The following is a 19,368-nucleotide window of genomic DNA, read 5'->3' as shown; positions in this document are numbered from 1 at the left end:
CATTTTTTCTCAAAGCTCCTACAGTTCAGCATGTTAATGTTATCTCAATATTATTTCATTAAATAATTAGAAGGAAGGAAATGAAAATATTATTTCAAGGGAATAAGTACTTCATTTTTTATATTTTATTTATTAGAACAAGGGTGGATATCTCTGGGGTCATAATTTTTGGGATGTCCATGGTAGGTGATATCGATAAGCGCCTGGAGCAATCAGAAGGGTTAAATTTCCCATGATTTATAATGGCTTGGTTATGAACATTTCAAGTTTTGAATGGTTTGCAGTGAATATGTATGACAATGTATTTTTCATTGAAAAAACAGGAATTATAATTCTTCTTTCTTTCCTTTCATTAACTGCTTTTTATCATTCAGATCAGGCCTTAGTAGAATAACAAAGCATTTGGGGGAAAAAATGCAACCCAGTAACCCTGCACTGGAAGAGAGAATAGAAAAGATCTCCACAGCCACCATGTATTTTCCCTTGGTGCTCAGATATGTTGGAATAAAGGACAACCAGACACTACAAAAATACAACAGGCTGAAAGATATAAACTTGGTCTCATTAAAACTATCTGGTAAATGCCGGGCTTGAAAAGCCACAAGGAAACCAACAATGGCAAGGAAAAGCAGGTAGAGCAAAACACAATAAAACATGACAGTAGAGCCTTCATTACATCCTAGAATAATTTCATCTGCCACTAGGTTCATATCAGCATCTGGGTATGGGGGTGAGGTTACAAGCCATACAATGCAAAGAACAACTTGAATGAGGAAACAACAAACAACAATGTAATTATCTAATCGTTTGCCCAACCATCGTCTCATCTTGGAACCTGGCACTGAAGCCATGAAAGCTAAAATCACAATGGTGGTTTTGGCCAATATACAAGAAATGGCTACTGAGAAGATAATCCCAAATGCTGTTTGTCGGAAAAGGCAAGTCACCTTTTCAGGTTGTCCAATGAATAAAAAACTGCAAAGGAATGAGAGCACAAGAGAGACAAGCAGAAGGTAGGTGATGTTCCGGTTGTTGGCCTTGACTATGGGAGTGTCCTGGTATTTTATGAAGATCCCAAGTACCACAATGGCAATACAAGCAAAGGCAATTGCCATAATGGCCAAACTGGTTCCTAAGGGGTCTTCATAAGAAAGGAAAACTATCTGTTTTGGAAGACATGAGTCATGGTTGTTGTTTGGATATTGTCCTTCTGGGCATGGTAAACAATCATCCATATCTGCAAAAGAAAATGTTGTTATAACATGTAGAATATACTGCATTAATCAAGATATGGCTAATACTAAGTTAAGTAGGTGGTATTCCACATCTTAATCCTCCTTAATAGACTGTCTGAGATTTATAAAACTATTGGGCAGATGAAGGCACTAATAAACCATTTTTGTAATGCAATGAGTGAAACTGTATAGAATTGCCCTCAGTTCAAATTTACTTTTATTCGTGTTTGATGCGAAATTGGACCAATGTTGTAATTGTTCATAATCATAATTGGTCTTATGATTCAACTTAAAGTTTATCAGATTACAGTAGAGCTGACTTCATAGCCATAGATATAAGAAAAACAATTTATCTAAATTAGAATGTATATGTAATGGAAAACAACCAATATCCAAGCCAAGGATTTATTTGAGTTTCAATAAAGCAACACATCACATGTTTATTGAGATAAAGCCTACATTCTAAGAGCCAGTGATTGCTCATGGGATCTTTTCCTGGTTTTACCAACATTAATTGGGCTTTTAGTTGTTGGTGCAGTAGTTAGAATGCAGGATTGCAGGCTAACTCTGCTCACAGCCTGGAGTTTGATCCTTATAGAGTTCAAGATTGACTCAGTCTTCCATCCTTCCAAGGTCAGTAAAATGAGGGTCCATACAGTTGGGAACAATATGCTGACATTGTAAACCACCCAGGAAATGCTGTAAAGTATTATGATGTGAATAATAACAACAACAACAACAACAACAACAACAATAACAACAACAACAACTGAGGAAGATGAGAACTATGCCAGAGGTTCAACCATACTGGACAGGTCTCATCAGAAAGCCATACCGGCTCGGATGTTGCCTGGGTTAACAAGGTCCGCACTAGATATTAGAGTTCCTAGATATCTGGTGAAAAATGGGTTACAGGACTCAGGACTGTTGGCTGAGCAACCAGGGCCAGAAGCTGCAGAACTACTGGAAGAAAAGGTGTTTACCCGTCGTAGATACACAGTGATTGAAAACAAAGAAATAATGATCTGTTACTACAGATCAAGTCCAACAAGAAGATGATATCTAAAATGAATGCACCAGTTCTGGGAAGAAAAACATCCAGAATCAGAAATAATAGAACAGAGACTAGCAGATCAATGCCAATTTATAATACGAAATAAAGTATTCACAGAAACAGAATTGGACAAACTGCAAAGGTTTACCCAGGTCAAAGAAATCAAAGCCTTGCCAGAAATAATTCAGAATGTAGAGGCAAACCAGGGGCAGTTGGTACTGAAGGAATCCAGCAGAGATATACAACTGTTCTCATTTGGAAACCAGGCACCTCTTCCTCAGAAAGGACAAAACCCTCTAACTAAAGAAATAGTTTCCAAAGAAAAAGCTAGCACAAGCATTAAAATATGCAAATACTGCAATATCAAGTATAAGCACTAATTCACTGCAAAGAAACAAACCAACTAATGTACAGCACAGCTGCAGTTATAACTGAATACCTGGGATGCAAAATCAACAAAGAAGAAAAACAAACAGTGCACTAGAAAAATGGAAGGTTAGACTAGAAAATAAGATCAGCAAGTTAAGATCACATGCAAGTAAGCTAGAACAGATGAAAGAAAAGAAGCTGAAGAACAAGAAGACCAAAGCATACTTGTGGACTCAAGGTGCCGAATTTAAAATTGTATTATGATGTGGTGGTTTTAACTTTGATTAGTGATTGGGTTAACTTAACAAATTCAGATATACTTCTTTTGGAAGGATGGGATTTATTATTTGGATGGCATGCGTATTTAATTTATAATAAAAAGGTGGATAGGGTTTTTAAATTCCATGTCTTAAGAATTGCTTTATTGCGTGTCTGGAAGAAATATTATAGATTAAATTTTAGAATACCATTGTGGGAATTCCTGGGCACGCTATAGAAGGGATAAGGAAAGGAGTGAAAATGGATAGGATTTCTTACAAGCAATTACTTAAGTGGGAACGGAATAAGTGGCAATTAAAATCGATGGAGGAATTAACGCAAGAAAATATTATCTATTCTTGGTTTCAGTATAGGCAGTTATTAGAAAGATGGAGTATAGATCAAAAAGTGGGTTTTATTACGGAAGATGTGAATTTGGTGAAACAAATTAAAGACCAAAATCGAGCCCACATGAAAAGAGTTTATAATGTTTTAGTGGAATTGGATTCAGAAATAGAATTAGTTAAGGATTGTATGGTTAAGTGGGCTCAAAACTTTGAAGAGCCGATTCCATTAGACACATGGGAGATAATTTGGGTGAGGAATGTTAAGTTTACCCAAGCTCAAAATTTGCGAGAAAATTTTTATAAAATGTTTTATAGATGGCACCTTGATCCACAAAAGATGTCTCGTATGTATCCCAATTTACAGCCCAAATGTTGGAGATGTGGTAGTTTGGATGCAACGTATTATCATATTTGGTGGTCATGTAGAAATATAAAGGCTTTTTGGATTAAGATTTGGTGGAACATTCAAAAAATTTTTAATAGAAGGATAAAATTTACACCACAATTATTTTTGTTAGGTATTATTGAAGATTGTGATAGTAAACAGATTATTTTAATGTTGAATTTTATTACGGCGGCAAGGTTATTGATTGGGCAATATTGGAAAAAAGATTCCTTGCCTATCTTAGAGGAATGGTTTCTTAAAGTTTCTTATTTATCAGAAATGGCTAAAATTTCGGCTTATCTGAAAGACCATTCACAAGAGAGATATAATTCTGTGTGGAAAAGATGGGTAAATTTTGTTCAGAACAAATATGAGATTAGAAAGTATTATTTAGCTTTTGAATAATTTATACTTAAAGTTGTTATGGTTAGATTTGCTGATTTTATTGTATTGGAGTTAAAGTGTTTTCTAAATTTTTTAGGATTTATGTATAGTTGATTGATGTTTATATAATTTTTATGGTTTTTTTCTGTTCTTTTTAGCTCTGTATTCAGCTCTGGGAAGGGGGGAGGGTTAAGGGGGGGAGGGGGAGGGAGGGGGGAAGGAATTTTATTGTAAAAGCTTATAAAAATTTTAATTAAAAAAAAGGAAGCACTGGAAACAATAAAGCAACAAATAACAGCTATAGCCAGGAAATCAGTAGATATGAAGCTCAAATTGCAAACTATAGGCGGAACCTCCAATTTCAATCCAATCAGAAACGTTTCTACCAATCCATCAATGGAGAAACTCCAATGAATCAGTCAGAAAGGACAAGGAAGAAACAGTGCAATTCTGGAAGCAGATATGGGATAACCCAAAGAAATATAACAAGGATGCGGCTTGGTTAAAAGAGGTGGATGCAAATAAAACAGAAGCTGAAATGAAAGAACTAGTAACAACAAAAATGGTAGAAAAAAGAGCAAGGAAGATCAAAAATTCATCAGCACCAGGTGAAGATGAACTGCATGGGTTTTGGTTGAAACATCTAAGTGTTAAAACATCTAAGTGTTTTCTAAGTGTAGAAAACAAATATCTAAGTGTTACTATATATACTCACTCATTGCCAAGCAGTTCAACAATATATTACAAGGAGAAGAAATTGAAAAGTGGCTAACAACTGGGAAAACCTACCTAATAATGAAAAATCCAGCAAAAGGGACAACATCAGGAAACTATAATTGGTGTGGTAGCTGATGCAGTACAACAGCATCTAGTTGAAAACAATCTCTTTCCCACTGAGCAGAAAGGAAACCACCCCAATAGCAGAGGAACACAGATCAACTCCTAATAAACAAAATGATCTTGGAAAATTGCAAGAAAAGGAAGACCAACTTGAATGTGGCATGGATTGATTACAAAAAGGCATTTGACTCTCTGCCACATGATCAAGTGACTAGAAATAATAGGAGTCAGTAGAAACATCAGAAAATTTGTGCAAAGATTGATGGCACAATGGAAGACACAGTTGAGGTCAATGGTGAGAGACTGGGAGAGGTTAACATCAAGAGAGAGTATTTCAAGGAGATTCATTATCACTATTACTACTTGTTATTGCACTGTTTCCTCTGTCAACAATAACTCAGGACATGGCTATCAAACATCAAAAGCATCTGCCAGATTATCCCACCTCCTTTACATGGATGATCTGAATCTGTATGGATAAACATCATCTGAAATGGAATTGTTGCTCAACACTGTCCGTATATATAGCCAAGATATTGCAATGGAGTTAGGCTTGGACAAATGTGCCACACTTACTCTCAAACAAGGAAAAATAGTGAAAACTGAAGGAATCAAGATGTCCCACAAAAATAACATTAAGAGTCTGGACAAGGAAGATTATTACAAATACTTGGGTATCCTTCAAGCTGACAACATCAAGCACATTGAAGTCAAGAAAAAGATTAGAGGTGAATACATCAAGAGAGTGAAGAAGATCTTAAAGTCCAAACTCAATGAAGAAAATACTATAAAGGCAATCAACACCTGGGCAATTCCAGTCATTAGGTACACAGCTGGAATAGTGGACTGAACTCAAGCAGAACTAAAAGCAATGGATAGGAAGACCAGAAAAATAATGACAATGAATCATGCCCTTCCTTCCACACAGTGATATTGACAGACTTTATCTACCAAGGCAAATAGGTGGGCGTGGAATGCTGCAAGTACATCAGATGATTGAAGAAGAAAAAATGGCTTTGGAAGAATATCTGAAGGGTATTGATGAAGATGCACTGAAATTAGTAAATCAGGAGGCTTACTGACTACTGGAGAGAGCAAACTGGCCTACAAGAAAGACCAAATGAAGAACAGAATAGAGGCATGGGAAGACAAAGCACTACAAGGGCAGTACATTAAAAAAATAGCTGGGAAAGCAGATAATAACAAGACCTGGCAGTGGCTAAGAGCAGGAAAATTGAAAAAAGAGACCAAGGGACTAATTCTTGTTGCACAAGACCAAGCCTTAAGGGCAAATGCATATAAAGTTAAAATTGAGAAGACAGCAACAGACAATAAGTGCCGCCTATACAAAGAATCTGAAGAAACAATGGACCACCTGGTAAGTTGCTGAAAGAAGATCGCACAGACTGACTACAAGCAGTGGCATGACAAAGTAGCAACAATGGTGTATTGGAAGATCTGCAAGAAATATCATTTGCCTGTAAGCAAGAACTGGTGGGATCATAAAATAGAGAAAGTCATAGAAAATGATAAAATTAAACTGCTCTGGGACTTCAGAATTCAAACAGACAAGCACCTGCAACATAACACCCCCTATACCTGTCCATTTGGTTTTTCGTGCCTAAATGTAGAACCTTACTTTTTTCACCATTGAAAAAATATAGGTCTAAGTGCTATTGCTATTATCATTGAGCTGCCAAGGTTCTTTCTTTCTTTGGGAAGGTAATTAGGGAGTGGATGGGAAATTATTTCAGTCATCTAAACCAGCACCTTCTTTTTATCTTCTGTACAGAACTGGAACTCCTTTTCCTGAATAGTCTTTGCACGGAATGGTTCCTTCTATACAGATTTATTTTATTTATTTATTTATGAAACTTATATACCGCTTTAAGTGCAAGCACTCTCTAAGCGGTGTACACCAGTAAGCAATGTATATATATATTTACATTGCCCCCAACAATCTGGGTCCTCATTTTACCTACCCCGGAAGGATGGAAGGCTGAGTCAACCTTGAGCCGGTGAGATTTGAACCGCTGACCTGCTGAACACAGTCAGCTAAAGTGGCCTGCAGTACTGCACTCTAACTGCTGCGCCACCTCGGCTCATAAATGCTGTATATCTTACCTTTCTTGCTTGCCATCTTCCCTTCTGGACATGAAAAGCACTTATAGCAGCAAAATGGCTTTCCTTCAATTTCGCTCCTACTTGAACCTGAAACACAATGGTCATTACACATGGAACGTGGTCTTTTCTGTAAATAGAGATGAATAAAATGAGGAGTCAATCTGATATTTTTGATATACTATGACCTTGCTGGTCTTTCAAATAAGGTTCACCCAAAGCAATAAAAAAGGTTCCTTTGCAATCATATTGTAGAGACCTCTGGAAAAAAAATTCATGGTTTTAATTTTTGGTTGTTTTTTTTTTTTTTGGTTAATTCATTTAAAAGACATTAAAGTTTAATGTACAAATATGTGTTTACTTTGAAGTGCTTTTTATTGGATAGACTTGTTTTTGTGATAGATAGATAGATGATAGATAGATAGATAGATAAATAGATAGATATCTTTATTGTCACGTTTTACTGTGGGAACAGTGGCACACATTAAAAATGAAATTTCAAAGTGTACCCATAGGTTATTTTATTTTATGCTGTGATTATATTCAAGCAATACGATAAGGACTTGGAAGACCAATTTTAATTTGCTTAATTAATGATTAATTTGCTCCATCCAAGAAAGAATTTTTATGCAACTAAGCTCACTTGTTTAAACTAGCAAAATATTTAAATCAAATAAACTTCTCAATGCCATAAATAGAAACATGAACAATTTTAATGCCCCCTGTCTCCCTGGTGCTATTTCACCAGTACTACTAAAACTACAAACAGTATCAGGCAAAGATGCATAGTGATCTTCCTGGTATTTAACCAGGTAAGAGCTATGGTGGTGCAATGATCCATCCTTCCAAGATCAGTAAAATGAGGACCCAGATTGTTGGGGGCAATATGCTGACTCCGTAAACTGCGTAAAGCGGGCTGTAGAGCACTATGGAGCAGTACATAAGTCTAACTGTTCTTCCTATCGTGAAGTCCATAGTAGGCATTTCTATAACATGGACTTTCACACCCCACAATTTGCTAAAAGAAACATTTATGTTCTATCTTATGCAGATAATGCAGTAATACCAAGAATGTCTGTTGGCCCTAACACAATATTGTAAGAAAAATCAGTGGGAACTCAAATATGGGGAAAAAAAAAAAAAAAACACCTCATGGAATTTGCCAAAGGACACAAAAAACATTGCTGGAACATCAAGGATCACAACATTGAGCAGGTTTCCTTTTTAAAATAATGGAGCCTGATATTAACATTTTAAGAGCAGCCTTCTAATACCATCTTCTAACTAGGGAGATGGTTTGGAAAGTGGATTTGGCCATAGTAAACTCTTAACTCAGATTGTCTGTCTTTCCCCTAGATATCAGCCTTCTAACTACAAGCAATATTTTCTAATGCAGATGGAAACAGACAGTGATGATGCAGATTTTATCCTTGGACCTGTCTTCTACTGAGTTATAATGCTGTTCTGTAAATATACACAAAGAGATTTCATATGATCCTTATTCTTATCAATACTTTGCTTAGTTATTTTCTAATAATTTTAGAGAACATATATTTTAATGTACAGTTTAATTATATTAGTTTTATTAGTATTTTATAAATATGCTATTATTGTAATAAAGTGTTTAGAGTATATCATATTTGATTTATTTTATAATTCTCAATATATAACTGCACCTACTTCACTTTCTTGATCCTGATTATATTTTCTGTCTTTTATCTCTCGTTTTATTATTTAATGTTGTTGGCCATTGACCGAATAAATAAATAAGTTTCAATTTCAATTTCATATGAGCAGTTGGATAGTCAAGCATTTAAGCTTTCTTTAGGCCAGCAATATATTTAAATAAAATATATGCTCCCAAATTCCAAAGAGAACAAATTTATCACATTTTGCTGATCTCTTAGCAGCCATTTGGTTTATGTTTGTATTTGATTCCATTTTAAACAGAAATAATCAATTATGTTAATCTTCTGAATTTTAGTCACAAAATATAATATAAATTTTAGTATTACTCCTGTTGTTATTTTTCTATTTGCAGTGACTCATTGATGTATTAATCCCAACACATTATCATTTGGATTAGGCACACTTAATCAAGTGGATCATTTGGATCATTTATTATCTGCCCTCATTTATGGGGCTCACTTCTTTGTCCACTACTATTTGGTTAACCAGAATAAAGGCAATGTAAAGTAAACCCATTAACATTGACAAGTCATGCTCTAAAATGAAATTTATTTTTAGACCTTTTGTATCCACAGTAGCAAAGGAGAAATCAACATAACCTACTCATTAATGAATTCAGAAATAAAGTTCTGCAATATTCACCACTATTCAGTAATAAATATTTGACATAGAAATGACCAAACCAACATAACACCCTTCTTCTGAAGTTAGTCCTTCAGAAGCTGAAGAGTGACAAACATGTTGGCAGGGATTGGAACATCCATTCCTTTATTTTCTCATCATGAGATACAGAGCTAATGCAAGGAAACTTGCTGTTTGAGTGAAGAGAAAGTATCTCTCTCAAAGATTGAGAGAACTTGGGAGAACTACTTGCCAAGGAGAACATGATGTGGGGAAGAACATGATGGGGAAGCTTAGTGGCTAAATGAGAATTCACTATTCACTATAAAGAGCATCCTAGCAGTTGAAAGTTATGCCTTGGACTATCTCCCCAGACAAAGAACTATTAACTCCCCTTTTGACACTGAAATAGTGCTATTTCTTATCTTTGTCCTGGTTTTCCACTTTATTGGGCTGCTTAAGGGAACCTCAGAATGACACATTAGGTATTGACTGTTGCATTAATCACTGTAACAATGTCTGATTGGGATAGCAACTTATTCCAATGAAACTTAAGCATCATGAATATTTTATACTAGGCAGAGGTTTGTGGACTAGCAGAGAGGGATTTGGGTCCCAGTCACCATACAAGCTGTTGAGTTATCCCATAGAACAATCTCATTCTACCTAATACTATTAGATAGGAAAAGGCAACATTCAACCAAATTCAGCTGCTTCTCAATATTAAAGAAATAATTTAACATTGCTTCTTCCAGGAAGGTTTAATGAATTTGCATAAAACCTGGAGTTTTAGGGGAAGAAGGTGTGTAAAGGAATAAAAAAACACAAAATTGAATAAAGACAAATACTTCCAACTTCCTTTGATACAGTTGCAAATTGTATATATATATATATAGTATATATATATGTGTGTCTTTGGTTATTCGGGTTTTCTCCCACGTAAAATTGGAAGTGTCTTGGTGACGTTTCGATGAAGTCCCATTCGTCATCTTCATGCTGGTGTTTTCAGCTTCATGCTTTGTGATTTGTGCTTCGAGGAGCATTGTTTCTCGAAGCACGAAGCTGAAAACAAAAGCCTGAAGATGACGAATGGGACTTCATCGAAACGTCGCCAAGACACTTCCAATTTTACGCAGGAGAAAACCCAAATAACCAAAGACGTACATACAAACACCCGCGAAAACCTCAGAAAACACATAGTATATATGTGTATATATATACACATAGTATATGTGTTCCACCCAATCAGAACACAGCCAAGCTCCCCCCAATCAGTTTATAACCCCATTGGTAGTTAAAAGGAAGAAACAGCTAAGACCACACATTGCTCCTCGAAGCACGAAGCTGAAAACAACAGCCTGAAGATGACGAATGGGACTTCAGCGAAACGTCGCCAAGACACTTCCAATTTTACGCGGGAGAAAACCCGAATAATCAAAGACTACATACAAATACCCGCGAAAACCTCAGAATATATATATATATATATATATATATATATATATATATATATATATATATATGTAGGTCTTTGGTTGTTCGGGTTTTCTCCTGCGTAAAATTGGAAGTGTCTTGGCGACGTTTCGATGAAGTCCCATTCGTCATCTTCAGGCTGGTGTTTTCAGCTTCGTGCTTTGAGGAGCAATTGCTTCGTGGTCGTGCCTCATCTTCATGGTGGGTGTCAGCTGCATCATTGGCCACTTTAAACCCCTCCAATCCATACATGAAGCAAACTGACACCCACCATGAAGATGAGGCATGACCACGAACGCAAAGCCAAACAATAGCAATGTAGCTCACCATCTCACATCCCCATGCAACTCAGACTAACCTGAGCACAAAAAAGCTCCCACCCAAAGAGAACACTCCCCCAACCAATCAAAGCACAGCCAGCCCCCCCATCCAATCAGAGCACAGCCAATCCCCCATCCAATCAGAGCACAGCCAAGCTCCTAACCAATCAAAACACACCTCCATCCAATCAGAACACAGCCAAGCTCTCATCCAATCAGTTCATACTCCCACTGGCAGTTAAAAGGAAGAAACAGCTATGATCACACATTGCTCCTAGAAGCACGAAGCCGAAAACACCAGCCTGAAGATGACGAATGAGACTTCATTGAAATGTCGCCAAGACACTTCCAATTTGACGTGGGAGAAAACCCGAATAACAAAAGACATATATATATGTTATGCGACCCCCGAGCGGCAACCTTTTAATATAGTAAAATACTTTAATTAAAGTATTTTAACTTTAAACTCTCCTGGTGAACGCGCTTTATTCATTCCATTTATATATATATATATATATATATATATATATATATATATATATATATATAAACTTTTTGACCTAAAATCATAAGTAGCAATGGATAGAAACTAAACAAGGAGAGAAGGAACTTATAAATAAGGAGTAATTTCCTGAAAGTTAGAACAATTAATCAGTGGAATAACTTGCTCCAGAAATTGTGGATGTTTCAGCACTGGAGGTTTTTAAGAAGAGGTTGGACAGCCTCTTGTCTGAAATGGTATAGGCTCTCCTGCTTGACCACTGCGTTGGACTAGAAGACCTCCAAAGTCTCTTCCAAATCAATTATTCTGTTTTCTGTTCTGCATTTGTCAAGAATGGTGTTAATTACCTTTTAAAGGTCACCAGTAATATGTGATCTAACTGAGCACAAATCTAAAGAGTAAATCCCAATTCAAAAAACAAGTCAACATTTTTTTTGAAAGTTCAGAATGTAGTTAAACTAGCCCAAAATCTTACAAAATACGTACCTGGTTAAATCTTGTGGGCCATGTAATTGAGTCATCATAAATACTGAGCGATTTAGAATAGGAAGGGTCTGGGTCTATCCATCCAACTTTGACTTTTGTGAATGTGTTATTTGAGTATGTGACCCAGTTGAAAATAACAAATCCAGCAATTATATGTCCCTTGTTATCAAAGGAAATGTTTTCGCCAGCACTGTTTTCAAAGAAAGTACTTCTTATAAACCTATGGAACTAAATAGGGGGAAAAGTTGAGAGAAAATGATGATATGAGACACTGTTCACAGTTGAAAACTCTGGGTAATGGTCCAGACATTACATACATTGCTGCAGAGACCAATATTAAGCATGCAAGATACCATAAAAGCACTTATTTCAATTAAAAGAAGGAGAAGGAGACAACATTTTCAGTGAGTTGTTCAGGTAGTAGGGTCACATTAACAAGAAAAGCTGAGGTGACACATTTGAATAAGTAAGTATCTTTAATGTGGCCAAGGTTGATCTGTTTAGGACTGTGTATTTCTTCTCTTTAAAGTAAAAAAAATGCTAATGTCTTTTATTATTATTTTTATATTTGTATCCCACTTTTATTGTTTGTACAAATAACTCAAGGAGGTGAACATATCCAACACACTTTCCTCTACTCCCTCATATTGATGTGACACAAATTTAGTGTTTGTGTATGTGTGTGTGTGTGTGTGTGTGTGTGTGTGTGAGAGAGAGAGAGGGGGGGGGAGGAAGGGAGGGAGGGAGAGAGAGAGAGAGAATATAATGTCTGTGTATATATATAATTGAAAATTAGCAGTAGGGAAAAATGCCTTTGAAGCTCTATTTCTTATAGTAATATAAAAACATTCACAAGCAGAAAAAAAAACAAAAATTACTTGGAGGAAAGAAATATTGATTGAAATTCTCTATATTGTTTTGCAGAATACCTGCCATGGCTCCTGATTTAATCGATCTTGTCCAATCTCTTTCATGTTTCCTCTCTGTTTTGTCTTGGATGAAGTTATAGCATGCAAAGCATATGCCATAATGTAAACTGCATTGTAGATGCTATAACTGTGACCAGACATGCTTGTGTCAAAGAGGGTCACAGGTAGACTCTCCAATTTTTCCTCCCCGGTGCAGGCCTCCTTATGTTTCTCTTCTAGAGTGGAATTTGAGAAATCACAATTAAATGCTTCTTTCCACAAGACTCTAATAAAGCTATCTCTATTTTCTGAAATAGGATTTCTTTCTCTCAGAAAGTTCTGGAACCCTGTAGGTGAGTTTGTGTGAATTGCAAAGGACAGAGCTCCATGGAGGCAATGTATGTCCCAATCTCTTAGAAAACCAGGAGAAGCAAAATCCATCTGGGCTGTCATGATCCACACTCGGCTATCAATTGCTATATCATAAAATTGTGCAAAGTGGAAAATTGATCTTAAGATGCTAATAGTATGCAGTTCACCTTGTATAATAACACTATTGGCTGTACTTCCTGTGACAACATGTGAAGTTGAAAACCATTCCATTGTTGCCTCAGCAACATCTCCTGAAAAAGACATTTTGGGCATTGTTTCTAAGAAGTCCACACAGATACCATGCTGAGAATATATGGGAAGAATATTCTGCTTAAATATTTCTCCGTTGTCATCATTATGGGCAATTACACCAATCCAGGTCCACTTGAAATGTAGCAGCAACTCTAGGATCCTCATAAATTGATGGGTCCCATTTGGAAACATCTGGTGGAAGAAATCTTCTTTTGTTTTGTCTTCTATTATTGGAGATGATCCGTAAATAATCTTAGGACAGACATACAAGGGAGAAGGTGAGACATCATGACAATCCATCTTATGATGGATTCAGTTGAAAGGAAAGACACTTGAAAAAGGACCCTTTCTCTCCATTCATATTTATGTTGCATTTTGGCTGAACTGTGATGCATTCCTTACTATAAAGGAGTGTAAAAGCAAACATTCCATCTGCAAAAATCTTCCTTGAATATCAGTGTTGTAGGAGATGACCACACTGAGTATGTCACCAATCTCGAGTTTCTTTGCATCCACAAGAGATCTAAATCCAGCCCACCCTGAATTCTATTCACTCTTATCTATGGCCAATTTCTTTGACCATTAGTAGTTCAGATTCTTGTAGAGAGTGAATTAGCATGCAATAAATCTGTAGTTATTTGAACTGCCTTGCTTCCAAATTCATTGAGCCTAAGAAGTGTGTCAAGGAGTCCTGCAGTTTTAGGGATGAGTCCTTAAATTAAGGCTGTTAAACACATGAATTTCTGGGATAAGAGCATGGTTTGATGTAATGATGAGTAGAAAAGGAATGAGTTCATTTAATACAAATTCATCATTCTGATCCTTCACATGCAAACATAGATTAAACAACCATGAATTTGGTTCTTCAGAAAAGAAATGGGATCATATATTATATATCATAAAATGATATATCCATTTTCTGATACCAGTACACAAGATCATATTTAAATTTGAGGAAGGTGGTTCTTCTTCATTGTTTTTTCATGCATACAGCTTACCTGAGGTACTTTGTAGGTGCTCAGGATGTTTGTCATGTGGAGACAGACTTGAGAATTAGGTCCCCCAATGACTCCCACAATGTTATTACGAAAATCACATTTGTAGTTAGGAATGAATTTGTCCTTTGTGGATAGTAGTTCCATAGAAGCAAGATAGGTCCATCTTGCAAAGAAATGGCTGTTTAAAATGTGGAAGCCTAAACTCACATTGGGTAAGAGTTGGGCATTCTCATTTATTTCCTTCACAGCAAATGCCAAGGCCAGGATGTGCTGGTAATTCTGAGTGAGCATCCTATATTAAAAGAAATAGTTTCAGGTGAACTCTGTTTTCTAGATAGTAATGTTCAATCTATCTAGACAGATTGCTATAAAAAACTGATCTGTGACATTCAAGGACTTCAAGTCAATTGCATAGAACAAGTTTTGGAAAATACGAAGCTAAAGAGTTACTCTTACAGTTTCAAAAACCAATTTGAAACATAATGTATTTTCTTCAGGGATATTACTGAAACATGAAACATGAAAACCTTAAGAGCTATTGCAAGGTCTTATCTTATCACAATATTTGGTATCTACCCATATCATTTATTTCATTTTATGTATTACTAAATGTCTATACCACCCATCTCACTTTGGTGATAATAGGCAAGAAATAAAACTTCATCTATTTTTACAATATAAATTTCTGCAAAGTAGGGCATTATGGTATTCTTACATTTTTACATCCATGTAGATGCTTTCATCTCTGAGCATTTAGCAAAGTTTAAGAAATGAAAATTAGAAGATGAAGACAAAAGCATAGAGGTGATTTGAGACCGCAAAAAAAAGTGAAAAGAAAAGAAACTAAGATGATAAAAGGCCTGGAGACTAAAATATATGAAGAACAGTTGCAGGATTTGGCTTTGGTTAATCTAGAGAAAAGGGGACATGATAGCAGTATTCCTGTATTTGAGAGGCTGCCACAAAGATGAGGGGGGTCAATTTATTTTCCAAAGCACCAGAAGGCAAGACAAGAAAGCAACCTGGAATGAAGGAGAAACTTCCCAATAGTGAGGACAATTAACCAGTGGAACAGCATTTGGAAGAAAGAAATATTGATTGAAATTCTTCTATATTGTTTTGCAGAATACCTGCCATGGCTGCTGATTTAATCAGTCTTGTCCTATCTCTTTCATGTTTCCTCTCTGTTTTGTCTTGGATGAAGTTATAGCATGCAAAGCATGTGTCATACTACTGTATATACTGCATTTTAAATACTATAACTGTGACCAGACCTGCTTGTGTCAAAGAGGGTCAATGGTAAACTCTCCAACTTTTCCTTCCCAGTGTAGATCTTCCCATCTTTCTCTTCTAGAGGGGAATTTGAGAAATCGCAATTAAATGCATCTTTCCACAAGACTCTAATAAAGCTATCTCTATTTTCTGAAATAGGATTTCTTTCTCTCAGAAAGTTCTGGAACCCTGTAGGTGAGTTTGTGTGAATTGCAAAGGACAGAGCTCCATGGAGGCAATGTATGTCCCAATCTCTTAGAAAACCAGAAGAAGCAAAATCCATCTGGGCTGTCATGATCCACACTCAGCTATCAATTGCTATATCATAAAACTGTGCAAAGTGGAAAATTGATCAGATGTTGTGGGTGCTTCATCACAGGAGATTTTTGAGAAGAGACTGGACAGTCACTTGTCTAAAATTATATAGGGTCTCCTGTTTGAGCAGGGGGCTGGACTAGAAGACCTCCAAGGTCCCTTCCAACTCTATTCTAATTGATTCATTTGCACGAACAGTTAGAAAGATTCCTCATAACATTTTCCCTCATTTTTTATTTTCTTCTTGTCCCCAGATTGTAGCTTTAAGTGAACTCTATAAATAGCACAAATAACTTGAGCACTTTCTCTGCTCAAATGTAACATGCTTATTATGTAATAACCTAAACTACTTACACAAGGTCATCAAAACCTTCCTCAGAAGGTGGTTTCTGAAAGCTGATTGGACTTGAAAAAATGTAGATCTGAGAAAAAATGCTTGCAATGATGAAATCGCCTGGCTGGTGATACTTGTGAAGAATAAAAAGAGGCTTACCAACAGGACACTTAGCAATAGAAACCTTACTTAAGCCATGAGGCAGAGTCCTTATACCTATCACCAGGGCCACAAATAATACCACTTTGTCTGAAACATTTCCTGCTTTCCTCCAAAGTGTCTGTTCCTTCACTGACATTTGAATACTATTGAGTCAAGAGGCAAAACATAGCTTATCTAAAGCCAAAACTGTACAATATTTACTATAAATGCTCATGGGTGTGAAAGCCTGCCTGTCATTAGCTTCAACTCAAGGTGAGATATGAAGCGTTAGTGTAGTTAAGTATCTTCCCATCCCAAGGGACTAGCTAGGAAGAGATAGCATTAAACACAGTTATTTCATAATTATGACCTGATCAGGAAATAATGACCAACTTGAATTCTGAGTTCACCATAATGTTTTCAGAGGTCAACCTATCGATGCTTCTCACAGCTCAGCTGCTATCTTACTTTCTGAATATAAGAGGAACACCAGATGTGTAATATCCCTTATTAAGAAAAAGAATCAATAACTTAAAAAACAGACCTTTTGAAAGAGCCATGAAAAAGAATTGTTTATTTATTCATTCATTTATTTCCATTTCTCCTTGCCAGTTTTCAATTTAGGGCAATTTTGGCATATTTTTGAATCTCAGGTGGACCATATTAATAATCTTCCTGTAAACCTAGATAGTTCATGAATTATATTGCCACAAGACTTCTGCAGTATTTTTGTGTTTAGCTAAACATTTGGAAAACTATTTATTTGGCTGCATAAAGAGAAATAGCCTCCAATTTTTGGGATAACTTCTGCTATGCATGGAATAGAATGCTATGCATGAAGTATCCATCCTTCCTTAATTTGACCTCCCAGCCAATTTTCACAACATAGACAGCAGTATGTAATGTATGTATGTATGTATGTATGTATGTACGTATGTATGTATTTAATTAATTATTTTCAATAGCCATCCATCTTAACAAGTGACTCTGGGCTGTGTACATCATAACACATAAAACAATTTTAAAAATTTAAAATAATTGAAATAGTAGAAAATAAATATCTATGGCAACCAAGTAAAACTATTACTATGAGTAATAATACATGCAGGAAATGGAGCCCTTAACACACTTTGGACTCTAGACCCAGTCACACAATAGCAATAGCAATAGCATTTAGACTTATATACCACTTTACAGTGTTTTACAGCCCTCTCTAAGTGGCTTACAAAATCAGCCTATTGCCCCCAACAATCTAGGTCCTCATTTTACCAACCTTGGAAGGATGGACAGATGAGTCAACCTTGAGCTTCTGAGAAAAGCAGCCAGCAGTCAGCAGAATAGCTTGCAGTACTGCGTTCTAACCACTGTGCCACCATGACAACCAAGTCTTTATAATCTTATAAAAATGCCAACAGGATTGGGATCATCCCAATATCTGAAGGGAGAAAATTCAGAATGCAGAACCTATACTACAGAAGGGACTTCTCCCAGTTCCCCCCAGCTGATATTCCTTGGTTGATGGGATTGCAATATCTCCCAACCTGTCTGACCAAATGGACAGGTAGAAATGACTGGAGGAAAATGGTCCCTAAGCCATGAAATGCTTTAAAGGTGCTAACCAGCAACTTGAATTGAACCCAGGATTAGATTGGAACAGGGATAGGCAACCTTGGCTCTTTTATGACTCCTAGAAGTCCATGAGTCATAAAAGAGCCAAGATTGCCTACCCCTGCACTGGAACAATGCAGCTCACAAAGCAGTGGTGTTACTTGTATTGAATATCCAACACCCTTTATTACCATGGAGCCACAATCTGCACCAGATTAAACTTCTGTCTGAAGCCCCATATAGAATGGACTGCAGTAGTCCAGACAAGAGATCAGAAAGTCATGAACAAAGCCACCCAATGCAGCAACAGGCACTACTGGTTTTCCATCCTAAGCTGTGCAAAGCCCTTCTGAGCAGGACTGTCACCTGCTCTTGTAGCAGGATCTGTGAGTCTAAGAAGACCCCCCCCAGATTGTGCACCATTTTCCCCTTAGGTATTGTCACCCTATCCAGGACTAATGGTGGAAAACCCTTTTTATCAATAGGGTCAAATACCCAAAGCCACTCAGTCTTCCTTGGGTTGAGTTGAACCCCATTACACTCCATACAGACCCTTTCAGCCTCCAGACACTGGGACAAGACATCTATTGCATTGTTCAGTCAGACTAGATGGAGATACAAAGTTGAATACATTTGACAGAGCTTTTCTGCAATGGTGCCTACATTGTGAAAACCTTTACCCAAGTGCTGAGTTGGCCAAAGGTCCAGAACCTTTGAACGTCTCTCAAGACCTGATGGGGATCCTTAGGGGATTCAAAACTCATGAGGTGGCTCCATCATTTTTGACATTCCTCCATGTATTATTTTTTCTTCTCTTGTTAGAGTGTTTAATGTTTTGATTTATAATAATTTTATTTATCAATTATCGTGGAGATCACTTTCCATGAAATGGGCAGTAATATAAATTTGATAACTAAATAAATAAGAAAAATCATAAAGTGAAAAAACAAACATATGGGCTTTATGGTTCAATTCCCAGCTTCCCACTCCATGTCTCCTTTCTCATGGAGAACCAAATGAATGATTCTGCAAGGCAGTGAAAAGAGTCTAGAATAATAATAATAATAATAATAATAATAATAAT

The 19,368-nt window shown here is 36.5% G+C and overlaps 1 protein-coding gene across 1 annotated transcript in view; it reads right to left on the bottom strand.

Annotated features, from left to right (window-relative positions):
* Nucleotides 1-326: 326 nt before the first annotated feature.
* The window catches only part of LOC120299460 (vomeronasal type-2 receptor 26-like), a 31,733-nt gene continuing 12,691 nt past the window's right edge, over nt 327-19,368 (bottom strand). The window contains exons 2-6 of the mRNA XM_039324316.1: nt 15,889-15,964; nt 14,615-14,906; nt 13,014-13,868; nt 6,997-7,123; nt 327-1,237 (exon numbers count right to left, since the gene is read on the bottom strand). Of these exons, the coding sequence (XP_039180250.1) occupies nt 327-1,237; nt 6,997-7,123; nt 13,014-13,868; nt 14,615-14,906; nt 15,889-15,964 (2,261 nt within the window). The remainder of the gene's footprint in view (nt 1,238-6,996; nt 7,124-13,013; nt 13,869-14,614; nt 14,907-15,888; nt 15,965-19,368) is intronic.

Source organism: Crotalus tigris, unplaced genomic scaffold (genome assembly GCF_016545835.1).
Source record: "Crotalus tigris isolate CLP2741 ecotype Arizona unplaced genomic scaffold, ASM1654583v1 scf7180000024297.1652928, whole genome shotgun sequence".
In the NCBI taxonomy this organism is placed as follows: Eukaryota; Metazoa; Chordata; class Lepidosauria; order Squamata; family Viperidae; genus Crotalus; species Crotalus tigris.
Note: the sequence above shows the minus strand (reverse complement) of the source record. Positions and strands in the feature narration are given on the sequence as shown.